An 11,229-nucleotide genomic window follows, 5' to 3' on the forward strand; every position below is an offset into this window, starting at 1 on the left:
TGAATTGATAGAGTAAATAATATCTTGACAAATTATCGTGAGTTCGATAAAATTGATGGTTTAATTCTGGCTTCATTGTCCCACGATTATAAATGTATATAGTTTATTAAGAATTCGATTCACAATATATCAATTAGGAGGGGTCGAGAATTTGAGATGAGATAAACGAGATGAACATTTTTTAAAATTTATTTTAAAAGCACAAATTTTTAGGGGGGAAAAAACAAGTCCTTATTTTAAACTACCTAGATTGTTACAGATTTTCACCTTTTAAGGGCTAATAACTTAATTAGCTCACTTATCGAAAAAAAAAGAGTTAATTAGCTCTGTGTTAATTGACACTGCCGCTGCATGTTTAATAATTACTCGGAGAAGCTTGATTGATTGATTGATTTTCACCGAGTTCATTTTCCTTCTCTCTTTCCCCCAAGTCTGCGCTTCTATTTCTTCATCATCAGAAAACTCGTACTCATTTTCTAATTCGCAAGATGACTTCATTTTTTATGTTGAGATTGTTTGTTTGTTGGGATCTCTTTATTTTTCGGGCAAGAAATATTAACGCAGCTCTAACGGAGTTCGCGTGTGAGTCAGATGACAAGCCTCACACCCAATTAATATTTGAAGTCTAGGTATCCCAATTATAGCTCTTCTTGTTGTTACTAAATTCTGATAAATCTTTTTTTGTTTTTAGTCCGAGATCTTTAGTACTGTTACCTACCAGCAAATCAGCTTCCCACATGGAAGAACTGATTAAGGCAGTTGGCGCCCATTCCAGAATCAACGTGTGCAACGTTGACAGGCGCAACCGGATGATCAAACGAGGGGTCGTACTCGGGTCTCCTGACCACGTTCTGGACACCTTTGAAAAGCAGCCTCTTGTGGCCACGTCAATCAGGTTTTTGGCGCTGGTTCGTAAGCTATTCTGATGTAGTTCCTCTTTGTTTTTGTTATTTTGTTTTTGTAAAACAAATTTTACTTTCTTTTCCTTAGGATTGCTTTGATGACATGATTGAAAATTACCATTCAAATGAACTAAAAGGCATACTCAGATGCCGTTCTCGGAAAATCCGGTTGCTCATGATCTCTAGAACTGATGTTTCTGGAGTTGCTGAGATGCTGGATTTCATCGGATTGAGTGACGCTCTGGTCATTCGAGCATATCGTAATCCCGTATCAGTCATGGAGGTATTTGGAAGTATTTCCCAGATTTATTTGTATGGATCTTGTGTTAACTCTTTTTTTGACTTAATGACAGGGCATCCGTCATTTCTTTGTCCGCGAGCAGAAGGAGAAGCCTAAATATCATGTTTTGCTAGACATGCTTCGCGCTTTTAACGTCCCCAAAGTTATTGTATTTCGCAACTCTAACAGTCAGGTTTAACTTTCTTTGCCAATGTTTTCAAATTTTTTAATATTTTTGTGAGTTATTGATCAATATTGTGCTGTGTTATGTGGCAGGTTACTAATCTACGAAAAAAGATGCAAGCAAGCAACTTCGAAGTTTTAGAGATTAAAGGAAATACATTAGCAGAGGAGCGTCATCGACGAATGGAAGAATTAAGCTTCAAGAAATTCCTTATCACGACGGATGCTTTTGCGTCCGAACTTGTTGATGAAGAGGTTAGTTTGATTCTCTTTGTCATTAATATTAATTCATTAATTTATGAAGTTGTTTCTTAACTTTTGTTAGTCTATGTAGGTTTCTTTGGTGATCAACTACGATCTTCCCGTCCACGCTCGGCAATACCTTCATCGCACCGGGTGGCACGGGCGCTTTTCTAGCTATGTAATTGATTTCCTTTTTTCTTTGTCTTGCTATCCAGTTTTGTTAATCTTATAGTAGTTGCTCAATATCCCGAGTCTAATGAACGCGTTTAACAATGATATACAGGTTACTGTGATAAATTTTGTTGGTGAAGAAGACTGGAAGCCGGTCCAATTGATCGAGAAGATCTACACAAGATTGATCAATTGACACCGAACGTCTATGATGCTGCTGTAAGGGACTGATTTTCGTATTTAATACCATATGTTTAGGTTATGTTACGCATAATATTAATTAGATATTTGTCCCGTGCTCCACACGACCGTAGAATTTTGTTGTTTTAGAGCATCCAACCAGTATTTCAAGGGATGCTACTATAACTGTGGCAGACTATTTCTTAAAAGCAATAAAATGTCATAGCTGCTCGGAATGTATCAAGTAGTCGAGTCACGATCTTGAACCTCATCTGTTTTCTAGGAAATTAATAAAATGGAAGGAGTAAAGTAGTCACAAATCAATTATGAGATCAGGCAAATGAGGAAGATGTTAGAGTAGATGCCCTGCAAGTCAACTGTTGACTAGGGATTTTATTGACTCAGTTGTAAAGAACAATCTTTATTTTAATATAATTCATTATTTCATGGTTTGTTATTTCTTTATCTGTATACCCATGATTTCAAACATAGATAAAGACCTTGATTATACTTTAATACAAATGAATCGTAATTCGATGTTGAAACTCATTTGTAAACACTGTATGATCTAAATTCGTTCCTAGTCGATTCAGCCGCCTAAAACGTGGATAAAGGTCGCTTGAGCTCGAGACTAGCATCTGTGATGTTGTGTACTGCGTTTCTTGGTAAGGGCATAGAGATGTCCAAACATACAGATGGGTAGTCATATGATGATTATACCGAACAACCCTCCCTCGGACTTTCCAAGTGGTTATCATTCATCGAGAGGATAAGTCCGTGGTTATGATTGTACACCATTAGTCCTTACGACCCGGGACAACACTGAGGCTCTATGTGCTAGGGCTGTGCTTTGACTCGTTTACCGACTCCAGGAGAGTCATCAGGTGGCGAGGTTGGGTATAGTTGCGACACATATAAGAGCCAGTGCATTGTAGTCGGGGATTCACCGCTCACCTACGGGTGTGGATATCCTATGTGATCTAATGTAATAATAGTGCATGGAATCTCTGGCCAGAGTATGAGATGTACATTGAAGAAGGAGTTCTCCAATAGTACACGCGATGCCACTATTATAGTTATCACATAGTTATCGAATTAATATGCAACCCTCGATGAACCAATGGTTGCAGATTCGATCGGGATATATGAGATGAAGGGACCGTACTGTACGTTAATCATAATCGACTGGTTCTTGCAGGCACTATCAGTGATACCTAGGGGATCATGGGGCGATGCTACTAGACGCTCTTACCATGATCCGATGAGTGCAATCAGAAATGAGTTTTGACATTCTTAATTAAGGTGTTGATGAAAAGAATGAGGCTAAATAGGGTAAGCCCGAATAAAGGATTATGTCCTGAATCACATAGAGTTGTGAACTCACGGCTAGCTGTATCCCTGAACCATTGAGGGTCACACAAGTACTGGATTGTTTGTTCCCGTTGAGAGAATAAATTCAAGAAGTTGAATTTATATTATATAGTAAATTCAAGGAGTTGAATTTATGATAATTAAATTTTGAGAGAATAAATTCAAGAAGTTGAATTTATGTTATATAGTAAATTCAAGGAGTTGAATTTATGATAATTAAATTTTGAGAGAATAAATTCAAGTAGTTGAATTTATAAAATTTGAGAATTTAATTTATTAAACTCAAATGTTGGGTTTATTAAATATTGAATTTTAGAGGTGATAAAAATTCAAGAAGTTGAATTTATAATTTAAATAATAAATTCAAATGTTGAATTTATAATGTATTTAATTTATTAAGCTCAAAAGTTGAGTTGATTAATTAATAAATTAAATATGGTGGATAATGTGTTTAATGGGCTTGTAGGGGTACAAGTCCAACATATTAAATAATTAAAGTTTTAATGGACTTTGATTAAATTAATTAAACTAGTTGGACTAGCCCAATTAATTAAATCAAGCCCATTAATGTTAATTATGTAATTAGGGTTTAAGTTAATTATAAATAACACAAAAAAAAATTGAAAACCCTACACCACCACCTACCACCTCAAGAATTTCGTGACTCCCACTTTCAAAAGAAAAAAAAATTGGCCTCTTTGGTTTTTCTTTCCAAGGTTGAGCCGCCTCTCGTTTTAGTCTCCAACGTAAAATCTCTTCCAAATTTTCTAGTGCAATTTGGAAGAGGAACATACCATCCAGTCGTGGACTTGATAGGAGGATTTCATCGAAGAAAGTTCGTAGGGAATCAACAAGAGCTAATCCGTTTATACCGGATTAGTTGGAGTCCAGTGATTTAATTCACAAAGGGATAATTCTTTAAACATCCTATGCATGTTTAATTCCTGAAAACCATACGAGTGTCCAAAAGAATTATTTTGTTTTCAAAATAAAATAAAAATTTTAAACTTCCGCTGCGTTTGGGCACGTAGAAAACCGAGATCCAACAGAAGATTGACAAGGAAATATAATCTGAGTACCAGCGGTACACAACCTCCTAGTTTGAGGGGTGGCTTGATTAAAACTCCAACTTACCTGCCTTGGGTGGTGAAAGAAGTTAGGCACATCTTTAGATTAAACAGGATAGGTTCACAATAATGTTGTCTTTATGCTTACTTGATGAATCAACTAGCTTATGTCCATCTGTTGACAGTGAGTAATAGCTGCATCCTCTTATTGGCACACATACGATTTTCACAATCGAAAAAATAATTGCCTTTTAATGGTAATTCGTAAGTCATTCAAGGTCAACGAGTAAGGTGATTGAAGAAAGTACCTACAAACTGAGTGACAGGAGTAGTAAATTCATTCCCTGTATGTTGGACTACATATTTTGTTTCATGCATGACATTACTTGCTCTAAGAAATACAAAATCTGATCCTCTGTATTGGGCATGAGCAGTCTTCGACTCCTTCTCATTAATTGAAGTAGAAACCGCATCTTTGTGTTTGCTGGAGAATTTGAGTTTGTGCTGATTCTAGGACTGGATCGTACGATAGATCCCTATAGGATTTTTGGTCAATCTTTGACAAGCTACTCTTTTGATACACATGTCCTAATATACATGGTCTAAACAAGCATTTCTGGTATTTGATTGTGTTTACATGACATATATGATATTAACTTCTTTGAGCAAACATGCCTAGTTTGTGAAGGAACGCACTTATCTTGCAAATTAAATTACTCCCACACAATATACAAACAAGCGTTTGCCAAAAAGATTGAAATACAGAATTTATGTAGTTTTTAATATTTGTTTTCATTTTCAAAATTCATCAGACGTTTCTTAGATAATAAATTCAAACATTTTCGTTAATTTTGAGAGAGATTCACACTTAAATTTATAACTAGCAGCTATTTATTTATTTATTTTTTTGAATTTAAGAAGCAGTTATTTATATCCATGTGAATAGGGTTGATAATGTAATCAGGCCTACTAAGGGATCGGATCCTTCTCGGAGGAGGCGGTATCTGCTCTCCGAGTTCAATTAAAGAACAACCTGGAAAGATAAATACTGGTGGTTAATAGCAATAAGTTTGATTTTAAATTTTAAGCTATTTTTTTAATGCACTAGGAATTTTATCTATGAAAGAAATTTGAAAAAACATATATTTTTTTATTTTTTAAAAAAGATTCAAATCATAGTCAAAATGTTATGCATCTAACTTATCTTTAAGATTGACGTATTGTCATAACTTAAAATTATTAATAGCTCAGTAAAGATACGTTGTAAACATTTATTTTTTTTTTATAAGTTTACTGTGTATAAAAAATATAAAAAGATTTAGAACTTATATATCTGTATGCCAATTATTGCCGAAGATGCAACCCAAATTTCGGTAAATAAACATTTTATAAAAAAATATCAAAATATGATGTAAATATGAAAAGTAACCGATCGTCCAATAATATTATACATATGTATATATAATCATATTCCAGAACATATATTATTGACAACTCTGCATAATTATGTGTATACTTTGAAAAAAAACAACAAGAAGAGATAAATCTAAATACTCTTATTCTTTCATTTACAATCAATACATCCATCCGCCTGCATTCAATTTCCACATTTATATATGTCTCTACCTCTTCACCAGTATTTACCATTCAGATATTGAAAATATACATATTATTAAAAACTTACATACAAATACAGGCGATACAAACTACAAAAACTTTTGATGAGGGGGTGGGGGGGGAGTCCATATATTGCAGTCCAAATTCACATAATAAACACATCTAAAATATAAAAGATGCATCATACATGTTTAGTAGATAATCACATAAAAATTCTTAAAATAAATGCAATAAAAAAAATCAAATAACATAATTCATTGAAATTGAAATTGAAATTGAAATTACATAGCTAGTAAGGAAACAATGTTTATTTTTCAAATATAAAAGAATCATAAAAAAAAACAATTATACACAAAAATCTTGAATGCTTCGTAGAGATTACTAAATTTTTTATACATGAGCTTATTACAGGAGTTTACTAAATTTTTTTACACGAGCTTCCTAAAATTATCATGTTTTCAATTTATAAACTGAAATTTCAAATATTTCGTTTAATTTTTCCCAAAAAAAATACTGTATGCAGAACCATCTAAATTTCTAAACTGATTTAATTGACAAGACAATTGACACCGGTTCAATTGTACATAACTGATAATTATTATTTGATATATATCTTTATAATGTTTATTTTTGCCCGTGGCTCACTTAGCCGAATGTATAGAATGATACGTGATATGAAATTCCAAACCGGTTCAGTCGCATGTCGCACAAACATGCTTGATTTAACATATCACATAGAGTTCTTCTATTAAGAATGTTGTCAGTGCTTATCGGTTCTTGATCGGTAAAACGTTTTATGAACTTGGTCCGGAACGTGAACTGCGGTTTATATATGAACTTGGTCGACCGTGACCATTTTAAAACATTGCATAAAATAACACATGCACGGAGTGAGATACTACTTCTTATATAAAAAGTTCAAGAGTAGGTCTCTTGTGAGACGGTCTCACAAATCTTTATATGTGAAACGAGTCAATCCTACCGATATTCACAATAAAAAATAATACTTTTTTGTGAGACCGTCTCACAAAAGTTTTTGACAAGGATCAAAGTGATTCGTTATTAATTTTCTTACAGGCCCAAATCACCCTCAACCATCGCATGCAAGACAGTCGTTACCAGAAATAGATTCTACCACCACAAATTGCGCAAAAGCAAATTCCTCGCACAACAGAATTTGAACAAATGAAAAGGATTCAAACAAGATTACCAGAGATCCTATTGAACGAATCAAATGGAGAACAAACCACTTATAATTCAAGAAAAATTCATTCATCGAATCGTCTTCTTTTTTTAAAAAATATATATATATATATATGTATATATATATTCATTGAAACATCTTAACGACGAAAAACAATGGACCCATAATAACTCATTGAAAATTTTAAAAATCACTTAATAATAAACATATCAGGAAAAAAAGAGAAGCTAACAACCATCCAAAAATTAATAACTCTGGCGTTACAGGATTAGCAATTGCCAGATTCGTAACCAGTCACCGAGCATTTCTTGTTAAATTCTTCACAAAGCTTCTTGTTCTCTGCGAATTGGGCATCCGGATTGAAGGTGTCTGCGGTCAGAATATCAAAAAATTCAGGTCAAGTATAAGTGAAATTGAAAGAGCAACATATGACATGATGTTTACTGTCCAGATATATATACCTAAAGCAATCTCGGGATCAATTTCATCCAGAAGGGAGACTTTGTGTGTGACTTGATCTTTCGGCTCCACCAGATCCAACTCTGGTCGAATGGCTGGGCACCCCTGGATAAGAAGATGTATCACGAAAGAATTATAACTCCACGGACTTTAATATTTCTACAAGTAAACTAGACTTTAAATTTGGACTCTCCACCGCATAAGATTTTTATACGTGAGGTTTCAGAGCTCACCTGAAACTTTGCCTCTCGCAACTCAAAAAGATGCTCAATAGAGAGCTGGACCAATATAGTTCCTCCATGATGAATACCTCGTAATCGCTCAAATATGTCTGTCGGATGAAAAATCCAAAAGTGTGCAACTCAGAGATGCGTCACGTCATTTGAAAGGGCACAACATAATAATGAAAAATGCATGATGTTATGGCGTACATACTTTTTAGTTTTTACACCATCCAACAACACATTATGCAAAAGCGGCAGTCATCAAATGTCAGACAATCCAACGTCACAAAAGGATTGGTTAGTTAAAGGAATTTTAGGAAACAAATTGTCTGCATTTTCATTCACTTCGAGTCGATCCAATTGAGTGAAAGACTCAAATTCAGATTCCATTTTGCAATTAGAAATGTGTCCTCAGATATCCATAAAAAGGGTAAAACCCCAAAATGGAGACACAATAAGATTGATTCTGTGGCAACCACAAAATCATACCATGTCAAACATCAGATACCATCAACAAAAAAGAGAGACGATAAGTAATCATCAACAAAGAAGTGAACCAGAGACAAGGGCATTGGTCCATGGATTCTCACTTGTACTCCCCATAAAAATGGTTAGGGTTCGATCCCTCTCCCACCCCTAGATTAGGGTTTAAAAAAAAACAAACAAAAAAAACAAACAAAGAAGTGAACCGAACAAAAAATAGAAGCTAATATCAGATTAATGAAAAAGAAGAAGTGCCCCACTGCATAAAACTGCTCTGGCTAGTACCATGGAATTGTAGAGGAGAAAGGTCTTGCAGCGCAGAACCACACTCAGTAAGGAATCCAACAGCCACTTTAACATTTTCATAGATAGGTTTTTCCAACAGAAATGTTACCAGCTCAAGAGCGATAAGCTCGTGGGCTACTCGCTGGTTGACCAGGTGAGCAATAAATTTGACTGGAGCGAGAAGTTCTCGCTGGTTGACCAGGTGACCAAAAAATTTGACTGGAGCGAGAAGTTGTGGCTGCCAAGAGAAGTTTCACCATAAGCAGACCTAACATTGTTTAAATAATGGAATTTGAACCAGTGAGAGAAACTGAAGTGCAAACCTTATCATTGAGCTTAAATGCCCTCTGTAGCTGAAAAACAATCCTCCTCAACAAAAGATCACCAACTTCAGGGAACTTGGCATTAACAACAGCAACCAATCCAGCAATCGCATCTGTGTTGTGTAGCCAAAAAATTTGACACTCCATGCATGAACGACAGAATAAACCCTTCCCTCGTATCAGATTCACAGCAAACAACTCCGGAATGATAATCTTAATATTAGTAGCAGTCACTCTATTCAACGACCACGTGATACTCTTCCTCATTTCATCCCAAGTCATTCTCTGATATTCAATGGTGTTTTTAACTTGAATATCCTTCATCGTTGTGGCCAACATATGTGGTGTTATGTAAACTCCTCCACTCCTCCCTGAATTAGCAGCTATGTCCCTGCCCGCATTCTCATCGGGCTTTCCCACTTTATTGGCCTCACTCGGACTCGTGTCTCCCTCGTTTTTAGTCATAATTCGACTCTCTTCCACTCTCTTATCCATATTTTTCTTTTTCCGCTCCATACGTACATCGCCATCCTCATCACGCAGCGTTTCCCTTTCTCTCGTTGTGCACTTTCGCCACATTCTATTGTGATCTTTGCCATCATACTCGGCAAGATGAATTTTTTCACCCGATCTCTCCCTATGCCGACCCCGACTTTCCTGTTTCTCATCCTCGCGTCTGCTGGAATCACTGCGACGAACTCTACCCATTCTTCGATGCAACAACCCCTAATTCCCTGAAACCACAAAAAACGTTTTGGGAAAAAAACCCACAGAGCAGAGAGTAGAGGAAAGTTGTAGCTACTTTCGGGGAAGAGGTTTGTTTTGATCTTTTGGACGGGATATATTCTAATATTTTGATATGCTTTGGTATTTTGAAAAGGTTGTTGATTTAAATTCGCTATCATCTTTTTGTTATTTTTGATAATACAGTATCCTTGATTATGAGATATTTTCGGTCCATGATAAGGATTATCTTGATTTATCATATGTCATATTATTATTTTATTTTTGTATTATTTTGTTAAATTGATAATATCAATTTAAGATTTTTTCTTTCTAAATTAAAAGATTTTATTTGATCTATTTTTAGATGATGAGATCTTGATTGATTTATCTATAGATATTATAAGATTTGTTTTTAATATTGATTTTTATCTTCAAGATATTTTATCTTTATTTGAAAGTGTTTTATAACTAATGAAAATATTGTTTTCATATTTTCTAGAACTCTTTTTCTAGATCATGGAATATAAATAAGTGAACCTCACAACCGTGTTTGATTCCATAGAAATGCAAAGAGGGAGCACCCTCAATTTGAACTCACACACATATTTATATATAATTATATTATTTCATAATTATTTTTCTTACTCTATTTAAATATAATGATTTCAAATTACAATATGAATCTTAACTGTTTTTTTACTATTATGATATTGCTCTTATTTGAATATGAATCAAATTAATTATAAAAAAGTTGAATAAAACACTACTCACGATCTCTCACAATGGGTGAAGAAGATGTCAAACGAAGGCTAATTTGAGGAAGCCGATGGAAAGTTTTCCATCTCATATTTTATTCGTTACACCATTCGCATATATATTTACAAGTGTGATGGACTAAATTTTGACACCTGTCACAGAAGCGTATTAAAACAAAAGTTAACAAATAAACTAATTTTTTCATTCTAACAATTACTTTGCATTCGTGTTAATTTTATGAAAATAATTAATTTAAATTGTTATAGAAGTCCATTAAATTCATCATAAACTAATTTTAAATCTTTCATTTTTTCATGTGAAACAAGGGTATCAAAATACAAATGTAAAATTCAAAATTCAACGATTGTCCAAGTCAAAAGTTAACAAATGAACCGAATATCACGAAAATTTGAAGGCTCAAATTCGATTCGATTTAATTTTATTCGAGTTCGAGCTTGATTCAAGCTCGAAAATTTTAAAAAATTTGGCGAGAATTCGTTTCGAATTAAAGTTCGAGTTCAACTCGAAAGATTCAAATATGTTCGCGAATTATTTGAATTATTGCTCGAAAATATGTCATCGAAAGTCTCAAATTTTATTTATTTAATATATAATTATAATATAATAATAAAATATTAAAGCTCGCGAGTGACTTGTGAACTCTCGAACAAAATAATTTAGGTTCGAGTTCGGGTTCAAAAAATATTTGATTCGAATTCAAGCTTATCGAATTTGAACCAAACTCTAACATGTTC

General features: G+C 34.1%; 2 protein-coding genes across 2 annotated transcripts; one reads left to right on the forward strand and one right to left on the reverse strand.

The window, feature by feature from the left end:
- Positions 1 to 806: 806 nt before the first annotated feature.
- LOC140978709 (eukaryotic initiation factor 4A-3-like) lies at positions 807 to 1,952 on the forward strand. Its single transcript, XM_073443915.1, has 5 exons — positions 807 to 908; positions 991 to 1,185; positions 1,256 to 1,375; positions 1,459 to 1,620; positions 1,700 to 1,952. Exons 1-5 carry the CDS (start codon positions 810 to 812, stop codon positions 1,838 to 1,840), a joined length of 717 nt encoding a protein of 238 aa, XP_073300016.1. The 5' UTR covers positions 807 to 809; the 3' UTR covers positions 1,841 to 1,952.
- Positions 1,953 to 7,370: 5,418 nt separating this feature from the next.
- Positions 7,371 to 9,885, reverse strand: LOC140979658 (pre-mRNA-splicing factor cwc22-like). The gene is made up of 5 exons (XM_073445167.1): positions 8,993 to 9,885; positions 8,670 to 8,907; positions 7,911 to 8,008; positions 7,680 to 7,782; positions 7,371 to 7,587 (listed from the first exon to the last, which is right to left on the reverse strand). The coding sequence occupies exons 1-5, from the start codon at positions 9,698 to 9,700 to the stop codon at positions 7,487 to 7,489; spliced, it is 1,248 nt and encodes a 415-aa protein (XP_073301268.1). The 5' UTR covers positions 9,701 to 9,885; the 3' UTR covers positions 7,371 to 7,486.
- Positions 9,886 to 11,229: the final 1,344 nt, after the last annotated feature.

Source organism: Primulina huaijiensis, chromosome 6 (assembly GCF_012295235.1).
Source record: "Primulina huaijiensis isolate GDHJ02 chromosome 6, ASM1229523v2, whole genome shotgun sequence".
NCBI lineage: Eukaryota > Viridiplantae > Streptophyta > Magnoliopsida > Lamiales > Gesneriaceae > Primulina > Primulina huaijiensis.